Source organism: Dermacentor variabilis, chromosome 1 (genome assembly GCF_050947875.1).
Source record: "Dermacentor variabilis isolate Ectoservices chromosome 1, ASM5094787v1, whole genome shotgun sequence".
NCBI classification, from domain to species: domain Eukaryota; kingdom Metazoa; phylum Arthropoda; class Arachnida; order Ixodida; family Ixodidae; genus Dermacentor; species Dermacentor variabilis.
In genome coordinates this window covers 143,395,060-143,414,811 of record NC_134568.1, presented here as the reverse complement: position 1 = coordinate 143,414,811, position 19,752 = coordinate 143,395,060, and the positions used below count along the sequence as shown (strand labels likewise).

Sequence of the window (19,752 nt, the reverse complement as noted above, 5' to 3'; positions counted from 1 at the left end):
AATTACAAAGTTGTAGGCCACCTTAAATGACATCCGAATCAAGCATGTATTTCGAGCCGAAGTGTGCCTGATTGTTCTTTCCAAGAAAAAACATAAATAAGCCCGCGAAATATGAAATAGACGCGCGCTCCCGCGCCGCTACTCAAGCCCCTCCAAGCGACCTTTGAAACATATACGGCTGCATTCGCTTATCGCCACATCGTATAAGGCTTCGTCATGTATAGGATGGCTCGAGAGTTTTCGCGACCTAACTAGCGTGGTGCGATAAGCGTCAGCATCTCCGGACGCAAGAATGTTGTGCTCGATCATGAGGCACTCGGGATATCTTTAAGCTTTGCGTATCCTGAAACAAAGCTCCAAAAGAAATTCAACCAATATTAACAAAAAAGAAACAGTGGACAAAATAGCACGAAAAAGGAAAAAGGACAGCTCTAGGAAGAACAGAAGATAGCTACTCAGGATTTTATTTTAATAAAAAAAATAAACCAAAAGCACGTAAGGCGCCTCAGCCGCCCACAAAAAAACATCCAAATGTGCCACTGGTTTAGCCATTTACCCTTTCTGTCTCTTGAACTCCGGATAAGAGGCAAAACAAAGCAGTTTTTTACCTATTTCTACCTTTGTCGCAAGCTTTTTTTATGTAAGGATAGGGTGACATCATGAAGGTGCGTTAAACAGTCCCGCTTTACACCAGTTTTGAGCGGTTATTTACCAGTGCCACTTATAGCACGTGCTCTAACCGGTCACCGTCTGAAGCAATACAGTACTTGCTTCTTTCCAACACTTGTGCTGCTGCAGCTGTGACCAAAGACGTTGGAATCCCGCGCCAGACTCTGCTTATTTTTGCCTTTAGGGCGTCCGGTGTGGTAATTTCACTGCTATACACGCGGTCTTTCACGTAGCCCAACAAGAAGAACTCCAGAGGTGTCATGTCCGGCGACCTTGCAGGCCAGGGTACACGTCCGTGCCGGCCAATCCACTGTTCAGGAAAAAAGTTTGTCGAGCCACGCTCGAGACTCGCTACTACTATGCGCAGTAGCAACATTGTGTTGAAACCAGATGTTCCAAAGGTGCGCAAGTGGAACGTTGCAACAGACGTCGTTCACGGGGCCCTCGAGGATGTCGACGTAGCGTTGCGTCGTTAGTGTGTTGTCAAAAAAAGATGGGTCCGATGACATTGCCATCAAAAAATACCACACCACACATTAAACCACTGGTATTGGTGTCGTGTTTGTGCCAGACAGTGGGCATTCCTATCACTCACGTTGTGCGCGTTGTGAAGATCGACTTGTGCGTTTCTGGAGAAATTAGCCTCATCCGTCCAAAGCACGTGAGTGGGGAAGTCCAGTTCTTCTTAACATTTCGTGAAAATCGAATTGGCAAAGTCAAGTCTGTTTTCAAAATCTCGGTCTTCCAAGTTTTTGAAGAAGATGTATATACATGGTAAGAGTGCATATGACCTTTTTTTTAAAAAAGAAATACTCCACACTGATGACCTTGAGTTTCCGGCCTCCGCACTGGCGTCGCGCACACTACCGTGAGGATTAGCAGCAACGAATGCCAAAACATCCGCTTCTTGAACTATACCGTCGCTTTCTTGTGAAGCTACACGTCTCGCAGTTTTCCCGTTACCCCTTTTAACTAGCATCGCTGAAAGCCTCACCTTAAAAGAAAGCAATCGGCAGCTGCTCAATCTGAGAATCACTCATGGCACATGGTTGCGGTTATCCCATGTGCACCAGGTTGCGCATAATCTCAAAAATGTTGTCAGCAGGGCAGGCGTTAGGTTGTTGTTCACTGCCAGAAATCAGTTAGGTTGCCTGTGCCACCAAGTCAGTCAGGTGACTAAGTACAACAACAAAAGTTGTAAAAAGCAGCACAGGCAGAGGATTGTTGTTGACTGTTGTGACTGTGTGGTTTATAAGATTCCTCTTTCATGCAAGCGTTTCTATATCGGTCAAACAGGGCGGTGCGTCAATGACCGCATGCGTGAACACTCAAACAAGGTTCAAAAACAAGCTAGAGATAGTCAATTATCACTGCATTGTAATGAATGGGGCTGCAAGCCGTCTTTTAACTTACTTGTCAAAGTACCACGATGAACGCGCACGTCTTATCTCCGAAGCCTTTCACATTCATAATAGCGGCGAAGCACCTGTAGGCCTCCCCTCCATTTCTCTCCTTCAGAAGGAAATAGCCTTCCTATCTCATCGATTGCAATTTATTGCCCCTGCGCATGCTGAATTTCTGTTCTGGTGCTTAAAAAAAAATTATGGGGTTTTACGTGCCAAAACCACTTTCTGATTATGAGGCACGCCGTAGTGGAGGACTCCGGAAATTTCGACCACCTGGGGTTCTTTAACGTGCACCTAAATCTAAGTACACGGGTGTTTTCGCATTTCGCCCCCATCGAAATGCGGCCGCCGTGGCCGGGATTCGATCCCGCGACCTCGTGCTCAGCAGCCTAACACCATAGCCACTGAGCAACCACGGCGGGTGTTCTGGTGCTTTGAGATAACGGTAGAGTATAGGCTGACTGAAAGAATAAAGACACTTGGTTGTTAGTCAGCGCTGCGGTCCGCATCCCTCTCTTCGTAATGTTGTTTAGCCCGTTAATTTACTGCATGTAATCATGAACCAACCAGCCTAAATGCGTACTCTTATGAAGAAAAAATGATTTACGTAATCGACAACAGAATATGCTGGCCGTACAGATCCGCCAAAACGCATTAGATGGACATAGCCTGCGCAAGGTTTGCTTCTATTGCTAAAGGCAACAAAAGAAACACACGTTCCGGGCGCGCCTATCTACAGAACAAGATGAGTGCGCAAAATTATAGTCCCAAGTGCGCCGTCACGGTTGGAACGCTGACGAGTTCTATAGACCGCTTCGGCAGACACCGTTTGGCGCATGCCTATTTCGCAGCCTACCGGGTGAAAGACCAACTGACTTGGGAAGCTGCGCTCTACAATGACAGCCGCCGGCGGAAAAGACGGCGCGGTTCACATACAGCCTCCCCACCATAGTAATCTTAAATTCGAGTACGAAATTCAATCATGCTTTCAGAATAGCAGGTGGCAAAACACAGTATCTATTTAAATCGTCAGCAATAATCCCAGCGAATAGCGCGCACAGACAAAAAGGAACCACACACACATGAGTGCCTGCAGCGCGCATGTGCGTATTTATTCCCCGCGCGCACCAAATGTCTTCAAAAAGTGTGGGAGCGACTCACTTTTTGCTCAGGTGCCTGGACACGTCGGACTTCTTGAAGCCCTCGAGGTTGTAGAGCCTCTTGGCGAGCCGCGACGCGGACGGCATGTCAACCGCCTTGGGGCTGTAGTGGAAGCTGCGCAGAGACTCGGCGTCGGACTCCTCGTCCGTGGCTGCCGCGGCGTCATCCTGCTGCGCCAGCTCCTCCTCGAGCGTACCGCCGGAGTGGGCCGAAGGCGGCGAGTCCAGCTCGAGCGTCTCCGAGGCGTCAGTGCGCGACGCGGTGGAGCCGTTGGAACGCGAGTGTTGCATCCTGCGCGACCCGCCTCGGGCGGCCGCGCGCAGCGACGAGTCGAGCAGGGCCGGGTGGCGGAACTGCGACTCGCTCAGGTCCGGCTCGGCGACCCAGTCCTCCTCGCGCGAGAAGCCGTCCTCGTTCTCCGGCGACAGCTGGCTGGGCGAGCTGAGGTCCAGCTCGCTGGCGTGAACGCGGTCCGCTTCCTCGGAGCCGAACGCCGACGCCATCTCGGACGTGCAGCACTCGAGCTCGCTCAGGTTGTCCTCGCGCCGGCCCGAGGAGGAAGACGCGCTACCGGTGGTGGCCGTGTTGTCCTCCGACGAGCCGCTGCCGGCGTTGTACGTCCAGAGCACGCGCGGGTCGTCCTTGGTGTCGAGCAGCGTGTTGAGCGACGAGGCCATTTCGTCGTCGTCGATGTCGATGCTGACGGCGGCCACGGTGCCGCGCGCCTTGCCCAAGTGGTCGTCGCTGCGCGAGGTGCGCACGCCGAACGAGCCCTTCTTCTCGGCCACAGGGCTCTGCAGCGAGGACGCCTCGCGCTTGGTGCCCCGCTGCGGGTCGCCCCCGGGGCTCGCCGGCGTAGACTGGGTGCGCGTCGCGGGCGTCTTGGTACTGCTCGCCTTGGTGATGATCAAGTCGCCCGTCATGGTGAACAGCTCGCATTTGCGCGCCACCACCACCGCCGAGGACGACGACGTGGATGAGGTGGTGGCCACGCTCTCGTCGCCGCCAGCCTCGTCCGACGCCGCGTGCTGCCCGCCCGCGCTGGTGCCGTTCTGCCGCGGGGTCGCGGCGCCCGGATCGCCCGACGCCGGCGACGGCGGCGGCGACTTGAGCCGCTCACCCGACGCGGCCGCCATCATCTGGCGCCGCACGCGCTCCTGGATGGCAGGGTCTGCGCACACACAAACAGAAAAGGCTGCAGCACGCTCGTCCAGCGCGGCTCACCCGTCGCGCCGCGAAGAAAACATGACGCGCATCGGTATCAGTACGCACTCCAGGCACTATACCAGACTCCTTTCTATTTTGGGCAGTGAACGCTGCACAACACATCAGGTTATGTACTCTCACGGTGCGAGTAATGAGTGTGGACAGGTTTGTGGCTCCAATGATGAAGAGTGTAAGCACTGCGCGAGGACGGACCGTAAATAATAAGCGAACAGCCGAAAGTGATGCAGGACATAGAAAACATGTAAAGCTTCTGGATCCATGGACACGTGAGTCTAGGTCTGAACCACCACACGTAGGGAAAAAAATGAAGGGCCTGAAATATTACCAGTGGAAACCGTAATGACATAGCAGTTCGTAAAACCCCGATCGACATTTTCTGACAGTGCAACTAATCACGCGGCATTTAGACTACATCCTCAACAGTCGCCTTGTCAGAAAGGCGGCGAACCTTTTACCAGCAAAGGAGGACAAGGTGGTCGTGGGGAACCTCTTGTAGTCGAAGCACGCCCGCGCGCACGGTCCGGAGAGGAAACTCCGAGACCGTCTCAGCGCCCACTCCTTGATCCAGGAGAGCAGCGTGCGCGACATCCCCAACGTCCAAAGGTACACCGCGGACTCAAAACAAAGCGGCGCGCTTCTTCCTCCTCTTCGTCCTCCTCTGGCTGTATGCGACCACAAAGCGCGAAAGGACAATACGGTCGGAATATAGCAAACATGAAAGTCGCCTGGAGAATTTTTCTTGCATGTACCTTACTTCTGCAAATGTCAAGCTCTACAAAGAGCAGAGAGCCATGAGTAGGGACGCGATAAAGAAGAAAGCACTCGACTCAGTCTATAGCATTAGTGCTGGGTATGTGCCATGCTTTCAAGGACTCAATATCAACTATGCTCTATGACAACGCTCAACTCATTCAACAAGGACACACAGAAAACAATCACTGGACTAAGTGGAGTTGGGTATATTGTATGTAGAATGTCAGCCCAACAGATCTATACACCTCCTCCTAAAGAAATGTTATACGAATGTCCGATTCAAACCGGAGCCAAAAGCGGTGCTGGCGGTGTTGACATAGGCGGGGTTAGCCTGGCATTCTTGGCCGACAAACGGTTCGCCTGAGCATCGCCTAGGCTGTACGGACATTTAACGAAACGTTCATCAATTCTTTGCCTAAAAAATAAATTATGATATTTTATGTGCCAAAACCAGTTTATGATTATGTGGAACGCCGTAGTGGGGGGATCCGGAATAATTTGGACCACCCGGGGTTCTTTAACGTGCACCTTAATCTAAGTACACGGGTGTTTTCGCATTTCGCCCCCATCGAAATGCGGCCGCCGTGGCCGGGATTCGATCTCGCGACCTGGTGCTTAGCAGTCCAACACCATATATTCACTAAGCAACCACGACGGGTTATTCGTAGTTTCTGAGCAAACGTTTTCTGTGGTAAAAATGTAAATTGTTTATTTTTCTTTCTTTCTTTCGCGATTATTTTTTAGACTGATGTAGGTGTATACCTGTACTGCATAACATTGCTTGAATTGTTTGCTAGCGATTTTTGACATTCTAGTATTTGCATCAGCTCGACATTTTCAACTCTACGTGCACACCATTACTTGAGCTGTAGATTTCCATACATTCCATGCATGCCGTGGTGGAACAGACGTGAATTCGATGTTCAATTATAGAGCCCGTGCTAGAAAAAGATATTTTATCCCGCTTAACAAAATAATGGAAGGAACGTCCGTGCAACGCATGACGTTCCCTCCCGTGTTCTTACAGGCATTACGTCAGCATATCTTATAACGGCACAACTGTCTGTTTATTAAGAACGTTATAACTGTATTATGTCAGCCAATTAACGGGGCGTTTACGGTGTTAATGGTCATCATAGGTCCCACAAGTTAGCAGCAGCGAGATACATTGAAAGTAACAACAATGATGATAACGACTAAGCCCAGCGAGTACGTGGATGAATGCGCGCCTATTGCGATTACGTAATGCGCGTCATTCTTCGACGAAACAGCTCAATGTAAAATTCTCACGCAATAGTAAAGGTTCTGGCGCCTCCCAAGAGGTGGCGTTCCATATATATATTTTTTTTCGAAGAGGCTATGCTCGTGAGCAACTTTTCTTAGCGATGAAGCAAAGGCTACAGAACAGAAGCGCTCATGTGGCACCGCCGCTGAAAGTAGACCCACAAGTTCGTTCATGTTAGGTGGAAGATAGAGAACATAATTGCTTCGTTTTCTATACACGTAACTTGAAAAGATACGTAACATTCACCAGTCAGCAACTGATATTTTACTGTATGTTTAGTTTGCCCTTACCGAGTTTTCGCACATACGCCTTTACATCAAAAGCAAAATGGCGCACGCTTCCTTCTGGTGAGTATTCGTCGCTTGCTGTCCCGTCTGACAGCTCTCCTAACTTCAACAAACGGCTGTCGAAACACAAAAAACAAGTTTGTGCAACGTCGACGCTGAAATCAGGCGACACTATCCGAAAATATCAAGTAACGGCATGTACAAACGAGTGGGCGAATTACGCTGCGTCGGCTGCGCGTTCTCACAGACGCCGAGGTGCCGCTTCGGGGCTACGACGTAGGCTGGGTTGCTCGCTGTTCAGAAAACTATATATATGGGATGTCTATACACATCGATTAACTTGAAATATTGACGTCGGATTAACTTTGTCGGCGCCTTCACTGAAGTAAACGAGCTATGCTGTAGGTAAGAGAAACCGAAATCGGTGGCCAAATTCGCCCGAACTACGTTGCGTACGAATACATTTGCTAGCAACTGTAGCTTTCGTTTCATAGCCAAGAAAGGTTATCCGCGAGTATAACAGCTTAGGCACCTGAAGCAATTACTATTTTTATTAAATTCTGGGGTATTATGGGCCAAAACCACCATATCATAAGACACGCCATAGTGCACGGGGAACACGGGCAATTATTTTGAAAACCAAGGGGTTAATTAACATTTAACGTTAATTAGCATTTCGCCCTCATCTAAATGCGGCCGCGGATTTAATCCCGCGCCCCCGGGCTTTGTCGCCCAACACCGTATAGTCACTACGCCACCACGGCGGTGTCTGAAGACTCCGGCCTCTGTTCACGTCGGTGCAGAACGCGCAGAATGGGAAACTAATTTTAGCATTTTTAATTTTTAATTCAGGGACACTAAAGCTTACCAGAAAGTCAAGTTAAAGTGATAAAGCAATGCTCTAGAACGTCTAAGGCGTCAATATAATCGCGAACAGAGCTTTAGTAACCGAGAAATTGAGGTAAATGCATGACACGATTTGAGACCCCCCAGCAACATTCCGGTACTAGCCCGATGACGAAAGCATTCCTCATCATAATTTATGTCACTATACTCAACTACTCGTATTAAAAAGATCATTTCATTGGATTATAAGACGGAAGAAAATGCTACTTGTCTACTTCTATTCGATTCTAAGAAAAAATAACATTTTGACGTTACCCTTGAGTAGTATGGGTGATCGAAAGGTTTCGTTTTCGCTCGACTCTGCGCGCTCGACTTTGCGCCGCGCGCGCTTTGGAGTTTCAGCTGTTTCTTTATCGCGTCGTGCTGCGGTTGTCCTGCTGGCTCGCGAAACTTGCATTTGGAACAAGCAGCGAGAATGCCACGTCCATGTGATGTCGTGGGATGCGCGAACGGTCCGCGGAACTTGGCCAAGGGCAGTTGCAGCGGCGAATCCAACGTTACTTATCACTGTAATAATAATAATATTTGGGGTTTTACGTGCCAAAACCACTTTCTGATTATGAGGCACGCCGTAGTGGAGGACTCCGGAAATTTTGACCACCTGGGGTTCTTTAACGTGCACCTAAATCTAAGCACACGGGTGTTTTCGCATTTCGCCCCCATCGAAATGCGGCCGCCGTGGCCGGGATTCGATCCCGCGACCTCGTGCTCAGCAGCCCAACACCATAGCCACTGAGCAACCACGGCGGGTACTTATCACTGTGTATCAACAAGTGAACCTCTCCGTTCGAAGTGGTTAAGTGCCGTACCTCTGCCACAGCGCGCTGGCAAAGAGCCGAAAAATCACGTAGTGTACTCGCTGCACTTTCGCCCAGAGGATTACGAGTTCAACGCCGACTTACTGAAGTCGCGTGAAGTGCCTTTCAAAGCAGGCCGTCGTCGTAGTAGTACGCAACGACGCCGGCAGCGCGAGCCCTCAACAGCAGGTCACGTTCATCAGTGCTTAAATCGCTGAACTCGAGCCCAGCATCGCGAGCTAATGTGTCGTTGTCAGGGTCATCCATTGCAACGAGCGTCGAAGTTGGCGTCATAAAATAAAGAACCAGCTTATCGTCGTGCGCTTTCCCTTCCGCTAGCCACCATAGTTCCGCTTTCGCGCTGCTTTCGGCTCCGTCTTGGCTCTTTCTGGCCGCGCGTTTGCGTTTTGTGTAGAAAAGCCGTAGCGCCGTCTGCGGGAGCCGCTTTACTTACCGACGTCGCAACGTCACTATGAGACCATGACGTCAATACTCCTCGATCGGAGGGCGGGTGATTTGAACTGCGCTATAGGTACGCGGACGCTTCAAAACGCATTTTTTTTTCTTAAAATAAGTCTCTTCTTCGCACGAAACAAGCGTTTCGAGGTTTCTGGGATGGTATTTCAACAGTCCACGTTGACTTAATATTAACCTTTAGTGTCCCTTTAAGTGAAGCTTTTTTTGCTAACTTTCAGCGTTTTTCTGACCATGGCTGCTGCGATGCTGCTGTCTTGCCAAATAGCTCACACTTAAAAAGGCACCGCAGCCCAGCAACCCGATGCTCTAGCCATTGAGCCACAATCAAACGTATATACTTCTATCGTTGCTAGCGCCAACTTTGAGGTCATCTCACTTTGTGTCCCCCTGGCCAGATAGCTTATTTGCACAGGTGGTCTTCGCGTGCCATAAAGCTTAAAGGGACACTAAAGTGAAAAATGATTTCTTCTGCATCAGTAAATTACGTTTCTACAACACCAAAGTTACCGCTCTTACAACAATAAGACGTTTGGTAAGCCAGAAAAAGCGCAAGAATAAAATACGGGTGGCGACGTCTACTTGAGTTTCCGCACCTCGTGGCTATGACGTCTTGGATTTTGATGGCGTCTTCTACCGCCTACTAATTATATATAGCGGTACAGATTAACTACATTGTCTTCTAAAGGAACCAAATAGTAAACATGGCAAGTTTCGGGAGCCTTTACTCAGCCAACGCGGCCCAAATGCGAAAACATACTTTGTAATCACTGACGTCACGCTGACGTACCAGCGCTGGGGTATCGGCGCGAAATTCAAATACTGATACTTGGACCTTCATTTTCTCATCTAATAAACTATTTTTTTTTTTTTTGAAATGACTGCCGGCAGGGTAGTCAAACAATGCTTCATTAGTCTAAACTGATTTATTGTTTCGCTTTAGTGTCCCTTTAACCACAAAGCTTAAGCTTAAACCACCTAGCTTAATTTTGAACACCTGGAATATGTGCTATTACGTTTGGCGTATTAGCCCAAGAGCCGATGCTGGAGACATTGTGGAATCGACGTCAAACAACATTCCACTGAGTCAACGTGAGCACTGAGATGCTGACAATTTCGAAATGTCTACATGAGGGTGCGTCTTTATTCTACCGCAGCGGCTTGCCCGCAACGTCACTATGAAGCCGTCTTGGCAGGCCCGTGTTATTAAAGGTGTGGGCTAATTGCCAAAAAACGGCTGCACGCGTATTCAGCAAGCTGTCCAGCCCGACCAGCGTCCAAAGCTCTGCTAATTATCAACGCCAAGTATTGTGCACCATGCCAACCAAAAGCCAATCAAGAAGTGGTTGGGAATTTCGGGGAGCGGCTTTCCTTCTGGCAACTTGAGTTGTTCACCTCTACCTGTCATCGTTGGGACAATGGGTACGGTGCACTCGCTTCCCCCTTTCCACAATCATCTCGGGAGCCGCGCGTGTGCTCGGAGTGGACCTTCTCCTCAAAGCGGTGTTTTGTGACGGCTACAGGCCACAGGATTGGCCGATGATGACATGACATGTTTTCCTGTCAAGTGACGTAGAGAAGAAAGTTATTTAAGGAGCCATCGTAGGCTCTGCCAGAATAATTTAGCTTATGCTCCGAGAACAATGTAGCTGCCGGCTACGATATTTATATGCACTGTGCTCTGTACTTCAGCCAGTACGAGTGTGATTTTCTCTGTAAATGAGTTTGCCTTAATATATCTGTGCATAAACACGTTTCGTTCTTAAGACCTCCAGACCTCGTACTTGTCAGCAAAGATGCAACTCTAGTTAAGGAAGTTCGGACGATGGCGTGGGCCAGCCTAGCGCGAACTCCCTATGACGACCCAGTAGCGTAGTCCAGCTACCCGTTACGATATGCACCGGCAGCGCATGCTAGAGCGCGACCCTCTGTCACGTGGCGTCAGACTACGAGACAATGGTACCCAAATCTAACCGTGCCAGTCGGCATCACCAGCTTCCAGGTACCTTCTTGCGCAGATTATGGCAAAGCGCTGCACACATTATGGCGACAGCGACAACGGATGCAAACGCCGCCGCAGGGGTGCCGGCATGACTGTTCAATTAAGTGTGACGGCAGCCGCCAACGCAAAGGTTAGTTGACGACCGCATAAGATGACCTATGCCATCATATCTGCATGCCCTTTCTACAGCGAAGCTGCATATGGCGAGCCGATTCATTCATCCGCTCGTCTGTCCGTCGTCTGTACGCCGAAAACGCCTCCGACGCAACCCCACGCGCATGCGCGAAAAAAAAAGATAAAGAGAGGCGCGCGATTGGCTGCGTCAGCAGTGACGTCGTGGCTCTCCGTCGCAGCCGAGCGCGCACGCAGCAGTTTCTCTCCGGCTCCGAAATGGGTAGGCAACGCGTCATATGTACTCTGAGGAGCAGGCAGCTTTCCATCAGCAACGCCGCGAGCAGAACCGGGAACGAGCTCGTCTACACCGTGCCGATGCTGCAGCCCTGGCACAAGAACAGGCTTGTGCAACCGAGCGCAAGCAGCATCTGCGTACCGAGGATGCGGCAGCCCACCAAGCCGTCGTTTAATGAACCGTTGGCATTAACCCAGTGATAAACACCGGGGCCACACGTTTCAGCTTCCCTGGTTAACCATCTGTACGGAGTGCTTGGGCGGTGATTTTTTTTCATTAGGCTCTGGGAGTCGAAGAACTTGCTGTAAACAATTTACCCTCCCCTCCCCCCCCCCCCCCATGTTTTCTAAAATGACGACGCCATGCACTCACGCGCGAGAAGTTCTTACGTATAACACAGCGTTATCGCGCAATACACATTCTCTGAAAATATCGGGTTTCTATCCAGAAAATTATTTATTGGTAGCTCATTGTATATAGCAACGGATAGTAAGCTGATCGGTCTATAATTTTTCAAGTCTTTGGCGTCCCCTTTCGCCAAAGTATTTACTAAGGTAATTGCAAATAGAATCAGGAACACCTTAGACTTCCGTCAACCAAAGGACCAGGCAGGATTCCGTAAAGGCTACTCAACAATAGACCATATTCACACTATCAATCAGGTGATAGAAAAATGTGCGGAATATAACCAACCTTTATGTATAGCTTTCATTGATTACGAGAAAGCGTTTGATTCAGTTGAAACCTCAGCAGTCATGGAGGCATTGCGCAATCAGGGTGTAGACGAGCCGTATGTAAAAATACTGAAAGATATCTATAGCGGCTCCACAGCCACCGTAGACCTCCACAAAGAAAGCAACAAAATCCCAATAAAGAAAGGCGTCAGGCAGGGAGATACGATCTCTCCAATGCTATTCACAGCGTGTTTACAGGAGGTATTCAGAGACCTGGATTGGGAAGAATTGGGGATAAGAGTTAATGGAGAATACCTTAGTAACTTGCGATTCGCTGATAATATTGCCTTGCTTAGTAACTCAGGGGACCAACTGCAATGCATGCTCACTGACCTGGAGAGGCAAAGCCGAAGGGTGGGTCTAAAAATTAATCTGCATAAAACTAAAGTAATGTTTAACAGTCTCGGAAGAGAACAGCAGTTTACGATAGGTAGCGAGGCACTGGAAGTGGTAAGGGAATACATCTACTTAAAGCAGGTAGTGACCGCGGAGCCGGATCATGAGACTGAAATAATCAAAAGAATAAGAATGGGCTGGGGTGCGTTTGGCAGGCATTCTCAGATCATGAACAGCAGATCGCCATTATCCCTCAAGAGAAAAGTTTATAACAGCCGTGTCTTACCAGTACTCACGTACGGGGCAGAAACCTGGAGGCTTACGAAAAGGGTTCTACTTAAATTGAGGACGACGCAACGAGCTATGGAAAGAAGAATCATGGGTGTAACGTTAAGGGATAAGAAAAGAGCAGATTGGGTGAGGGAACGAACGCGAGTTAACGACATCTTAGTTGAAATCAAGAAAAAGAAATGGGGGCATGGGCAGGACATGTAATGAGGAGGGAAGATAACCGATGGTCATTAAGAGTTACGGAATGGATTCCAAGGGAAGAGAAGCGTAGCAGAGGGCGGCAGAAAGTTAGGTGGGCGGATGAGATTAAGAAGTTTGCAGGGACAACATGGCAACAATTAGTACATGACCGGGGTAGTTGGAGAAGTATGGGAGAGGCCTTTGCCCTGCAGTGGGCATAACCAGGCTGATGATGATGATGATTGTACATGCCGGCGCCAGCTGCTCAATTAAAACATGCAAAACATTGAACGGTACAGATGCGCCATAAAAGTACATGTAAAAAGAAATATTTACGAAACCACAAAGAACTTTCGTTTCATGAAGTTTGTATGCGTTGTACTGTGGCGCGTAAGTGTAATACTTGGGTTTGTGTAAATGCACGAGCGCACATTCGTGTGTGTATGTGTGTGTGCGCACACACAGACAAATCTTATGCACGCACAGACGTTTCAATATGATGTGTTATGCCAATTTTTACCATAACAATATACCAGAACGTAATGCAAATACATTTTTTTGGAGGTCCCTTAATTTAGCGAATTTCAAATTTGATCGTTTCGCGAGCCTAAAGGGCACATTACAATTTCGAGAAATAAATTATGATAAACAGAGCTATATTCAACAGTTCTGTTTACTCGCTTGGTTCTGCAGGGTCCAGGTCACAAAATATATGCTTATAGATAACGACGTTTTAGAATATCCTAGACACACGAAGGAAAACCGGTGCAAAAAACAAGAAAGCGAGGACGGGACTACGCGCTGCTTGTCCTGTTCTCTCTTGTCACAGTTTTTCCCACGGTTTTTTTCGTCACGAAGGCGCACCAACAAGCTCAAGTTCAGACGCTTTTTCAACATAAAAACAGATATAACATTGTACTTCACGCAAGGCTGTGAGGTGGAGATGCATCAATCCGATATTTTAAGTGCGCGTATTGTTGTGCCATTACCACAAGCCCGGATTCCGAATCTCCAAGATGGAGAATTTTCCTGCGAGCGCCCTTTGGACAAACCCGGGGCTGCGCCGAAAGGCACAGCGCCCTAATTCTCCCTTGACAAGTCAAGATGCTGAGCCGTCAGGCAGTGGTGTCCTCCGGAGAAGCATCGGCGGGCAACATGTTCAAACGTGTCGCCAAGTGCCAGACAGCCCGGCGCCGTACCTCCCCTTCCCTGGAGGTCACCGCGCCCGCCAACTTTGAACGGGGTGGCCAGCGTGGTCGCTGGTTGGACCTCTTCGACGACCGTCGAGTGCTCACTTTGTATTGGGCCGTTTGAGTGACAATGGTTTCTGGGGGCTTATAAGCCGCGGCGCGCCGCCTGGAAAACCGGATCCGCCGACCCACCGGGAGCAGAGTGCCGCTCTCGACTGGAGTGAGATGTGTCACGCGTTTTCGCCGGACGTCGCCGTGCGAGAACAGTCGCGTTTGCTGTGAGCTCTCGGCCCCAGTGCCGATCCCTTCATGTCCTGTATAATGACCTGTATATAGTGTATAAAGTCCCTTTTGTTATTCTCACCGACGCCTGACTCGGAGTCTTCGCTACCAACGCTCTGTCACGAAACGGGTGACGAGCGCTACGGGACCACCTCAAAGTCGTAACAGTGGATGGCAGCTACGGGATTGACCGGCATCAGCTACCTCGGCGCGGTGAGTGCCTGAAGTTTACTCAAACACCAGACTTTCTCTGACACAGGTTATAGTAGCTTAGGGAAGGATTTGGTATTGCATTGTGATAACCTTGTGTGTTTCAAGCCTAGTGAGAGTGTTTTGAAAACCAGGGGATGCTGAGGGGGTAAACAGGGCAGTGTGTGAAATACTTGCATATGTCTTACTAGTAGCATTATAGTAGCGTACGGCAGGTATATTCAAAAAGGGTAAACAGCAGGAGGACAGTGTGAACGATGGAGAAGTACAAGGTGAAGGAACTTCTCGAAATTTGTGAGGAGTTGGGCATTGAGTTGGGCTCAACCAAAAGAAAGAATGCGATCCTTGAGGTCATGAGGACTGGGGACGTAACGGCTGAGGAAGCCGCAGAGGCCTTGGCGGGTATCAATGAACGTCGGGAAAGGGAGGAGAAGGAACGTTGCGAAGAGGAAAGGAAAGAAAAGGAACGTCGGGAGTGGCAGGCAGAAAAGGAACGTCGGGAGTTGCAGGCAGAAAGGGAACGTCGCGAGCACGAGCTTAAAATGAAAGAGTTGGAGACTCGAAACAGCTCGCCGGCGCCTAGTCTCACTTCTAACGTTCCAAGAATACGCGATCAACTTCCACCCTTTGTCGTCGGAGAGGATATGGCCAAATACCTCGTGAAATTTGAGCACGTGTGCGAACGGAATAGCATTGAGCGATCCCTCTGGGCACAGAATCTGTTAGCCTTGCTTCCTGGGGAGGCATCAGACGTAATAACTTGCTTATCGAAAGAGGCGTTTGAGAGCTACAGTGATGTGAAGGAAGCGCTACTGCGGAAGTACAAATTGTCGCCCGAAGCTTTCCGGCAGAGGTTCCGGTATGCAAAAAAGGGCAAGGAGTCGAATGTTGACTTCGCGTTTCGTCTAAAAGCCGATCTGGTGGAATGGCTGAAGGGCGAAGAGGTTTACGACGACCGCGACAAAATCGTCGAATGCATCGCGTTGGAGCAGTTCTACCGTTGCATTGATGAGGATGTCCGGCTCTGGCTGCAAGATAGGCTAAAGGAGGTTAAGCTAAACAAGGCAGCAGAGTTAGCGGAAGAGTATTACACCCGCCGCAGCTTGCACAGCAAGGCAGTGCGCGTAGAAAAAGCAGATAGGAGAGATGGGTTTTCCGGAAAGCCCGAAAAACGGAAATGTTACAATTGCAAAAAGCAAGGGCACATCGCTGCGAACTGCCCAGAGAAAGTTGCTTTTGCAACAAAACAGCGAAACGATACGACGCGTTCTTTTGAAAAACGGAAACCGTTAACCTGCTACAATTGCAAAAAGCAAGGGCACATCGCTGCAAGCTGCCCAGAGAAAATTGCTTTTGCAACAATACAGGAAACTCACAAAAACATACGTCTATTGGAGCCCTATGTGCAGGAAATTAAGATAAACGGTAAGAAGTGCCGTGCGCTTCGGGACTCTGCAGCAACTATGGACGTTGTTCACCCGTCTTTCGTCTCCTCGAGTGATCTTACGGGAGAGTGCGCTAGGATACGGCAAGTGGCCGAGGAGGAGAGTGTCTGTTTACCGATCGCAACGGTTATTATTGAAGGAGAGTTTGGGAAACTTAACACCGAAGCCGCTGTGTCAGCCGCCCTCCCGGAGCACTTTTCCTACCTCTTCTCAAATAACTCGGAGCAGCAGCTGAAGGATCAGGGCAAATCATTCTTTGCCGACGTGGCGTACAGGGCCCTCACGCGATCCAAAGCGCGCCCGCTGTCGAGGGAACTTGACTTAGCGTCAGTGAGCGAACAGCGGTGCGGCACAGGGACCGATCAAGGTAACTTGAGTGGCGAGCAGTCACGGGAGAGGCAGAGCTCGGAGGCTGGCATAGGCGAGCGGGTCCTGGAAGTGAGTGGGAGTGACACGTGCAGTGCTAGCCGCGATGTAGACGCGACGCCGCAATTAGGCGACGCGGGCTCCACACTCGCTCCGGTTTCCGCCAGCTGGCAGGAGCAGGCGGCAGTTGAAAGAGAAACTCTGATTCGCGAGCAACAGGAAGACTGTTCACTAGCCGATCTGAGGAAGAGCGTCAAACAGGGAGTGGAAAAAAAATGGGTTTCATTTGGCAAGGAATCTGGCTTATTGTACCGCCGCTACACGGATAAGCAGGGTCGCAAATATAAGCAGCTTCGGATTCCGCGAAAATATCGCCGGGAAAAATGAATGACCTCATTTGCTTCCTCAGTAGTATGTTTTCGGTCCAAGTGATTTCAAGGGGACCATTCTATTTGTCATTGTTATTGCTGATTATTAATTGTTCCTGATCTTTTGGTGTGTTGTTCATTTGAAAAAGGGTTGTTTGAGCCTTGTATACTAGATCGTACACCTGCCTCTTGTTGCAGCGGGAGCAAAAAGGGGGATAGCAATTCAGTTAGGTTGATTTGGATTATAGCCTTGTCTGGTGTTTGACGGGAGACAGAGGGTACTTGTTCGTGTTGGGTGTTGCCTTTTGCCGGTCGGTTTTGCAAGCTGCAGAACGACCAACCGGGACCAGTGGCGAGAAGCAAGGGCTTAGGAACGACCCGAGCGGAGCTGGTTGAGGTGCCTTGGCGACAACGCGGTGAGCCGAGCTCCTGTCCTGGCGAGTGGGACCTGGGCACGTGAAGTGACTTGGCGTCCCGACACTGGACGTAAACTTGGACGAGCCTGACGAACGTGCGCGCCTGGCATCCGAGCCACGTGGAGGCAGCTCGTCTTCCCGGCGCCTTATCTGAGGGCGGGGATGCTGTTGTGCCATTACCACAAGCCCGGATTCCGAATCTGCAAGATGGAGAATTTTCCTGCGAGCGCCCTTTGGACAAACCCGGGGCTGCGCCGAAAGGCACAGCGCCCTAATTCTCCCTTGACAAGTCAAGATGCTGAGCCGTCAGGCAGTGGTGTCCTCCGGAGAAGCATCGGCGGGCAACATGTTCAAACGTGTCGCCAAGTGCCAGACAGCCCGGCGCCGTACCTCCCCTTCCCTGGAGGTCACCGCGTCCGCCAACTTTGAACGGGGTGGCCAGCGTGGTCGCTGGTTGGACCTCTTCGACGACCGTCGAGTGCTCACTTTGTATTGGGCCGTTTGAGTGACAATGGTTTCTGGGGGCTTATAAGCCGCGGCGCGCCGCCTGGAAAACCGGATCCGCCGACCCACCGGGAGCAGAGTGCCGCTCTCGACTGGAGTGAGATGTGTCACGCGTTTTCGCCGGACGTCGCCGTGCGAGAACAGTCGCGTTTGCTGTGAGCTCTCGGCCCCAGTGCCGATCCCTTCATGTCCTGTATAATGACCTGTATATAGTGTATAAAGTCCCTTTTGTTATTCTCACCGACGCCTGACTCGGAGTCTTCGCTACCAACGCTCTGTCACGAAACGGGTGACGAGCGCTACGGGACCACCTCAAAGTCGTAACAGTATACAAACGTTGTCAAAACGAGTCTACACACTGCAACATGAGAATACTCATTGCTATGTCCTGCGGGGACGCCAAAGAACGAAACCAAGAAGGGAAAGAAAAGACGACTTGTTTTCTTTGATTATTCTGCCTAGGAAAGCGTATTTGACGGAATCCGGCAAAAACGGCACGCGGGTTTTTGTGCCTCTCTAATTGAGTTGCAATGCCAACCTGTGTCCCCATGCACCAGACGAAGGCAGCTCAAGCACGACAACAGTTTGGGGCTCCTCGAGTTGCTATTAGTGGATTAGATGCCTCTGTTCCTGCTTCGTGGCTAAAGCTTTGCTTTAAGGAAGCTTTAGCTCATAACGTTCCTATTCAAGTATTTGTCAAACGCAGAACTGCGCTACTAGGGCAACCACTCGACCGATTATAAAAATAAAGTTTGCTGCACGTAAAAGAGTTAGTCGACAGCATATTTTAAAGGCTGCAGCTTTCCGTTTATCTTCAAAAGAACGCCCACGGGAATTGGGCAGTTCGCGCGTCCGGAAGACTCCTGCCGAGAACAGTTTTAGTAGTGGCACGTCATTTGCTGCGCTCATGTAATCCCGTGCATAGAGCTTTTTTTTTCTTTTTTTCCGAGAGTGACCTTGTACATTGCCATGTCGTTAGCGCTTGCTTTAGAGGTGTGCCAGTAGACACACTGGAGCTCGGGAAAGGGGGATTTGTATTTCAGCCATCCAATCGCGATATGATCGCAGGAAAACCTATGCGCACGTCTGCACAGAACGGTTGAAACGTCAGGGCAGTTTCATCCTAGCACAGTGACTACTTTGTGCGCAAATTAAGAACCCCTGTGCTCGAACACATCAATCTGCAATTGAAAATGTGCTTTACGCGCGCTGTTTTCTATAAATAGTGTATCGCGACGCCGTCGAGCACAGACTGGCCAATAGAAATCACCCGTCGATGGCACGGACCAAGAGCGCGTACGACAATATGTAAAGTTAATTTGCGGAAAAGCTCAGCGCATCACCGCACCTTGCAGCTTCACAGACAGGAACAAAGTTCATAGGAGAATGCGCTATAGAATGTCTTTAAAATTCGTTGACCTCCTATTTAGTTCGTCAGTGGGCCCAAAGAATTCCCGGCGAGTTCCTGGAACTTTTGTCCTTTTATTTCCTAACAGTAAATTTAGCCGCTGCGAGAAATCGTTATTATCCAACGGCCACTGTCGCTTTTCTTCGTGCCCTGGCTCCTTGCGCAATTTCGCAGTTGCTTCAATAGAAACGTCGTTTATCAGCTCGCCTTATTAACTGTAGCATGTAACACTCAAATTCCAGCTCAAAAGAAAGAAAGAAAGAAAACCGGACCGAATTGTATTGAAATTTTAGTGTAACGTTCTGTATAGGAAAACCGTACTTAGCGTCCGCACTGATACGAAGTAGCGCGCGGACTCGATACCGTTTCAGGGTATACGGTACCTAAAACATTATCGCCGAGTAATCATTTTAATTATGCACGGTCGAAAGTTTTACGCCCGACATGTACTGATAATAAATTCATCTTTTTTCACCCAGTCTAGAAACTGGGCCGACCTGATAACAGCTGCGCTCCTCTTCTCGTCGGATAAGGACAATGGACTGACTTTCCCCTTCCTCCCGCGATAAACCACATCACATGGTGGGTCACATGATGTTGTCGAGTCCCCTGTCCTTGAATGCAAAATTAGCGTACACAGACAAAG

General features: G+C 49.7%; 1 protein-coding gene across 4 annotated transcripts in view; it reads right to left on the bottom strand.

Annotated features, from left to right (window-relative positions):
• The window catches only part of LOC142585764 (PH and SEC7 domain-containing protein 1-like), a 472,093-nt gene that overhangs the window by 147,522 nt on the left and 304,819 nt on the right, over positions 1 to 19,752 (bottom strand). For all 4 annotated transcript variants that reach the window (XM_075696783.1, XM_075696756.1, XM_075696773.1 and 1 more), the window contains one exon: positions 3,237 to 4,407. In XM_075696783.1, the coding sequence (XP_075552898.1) occupies positions 3,237 to 4,407 (1,171 nt within the window). The remainder of the gene's footprint in view (positions 1 to 3,236; positions 4,408 to 19,752) is intronic.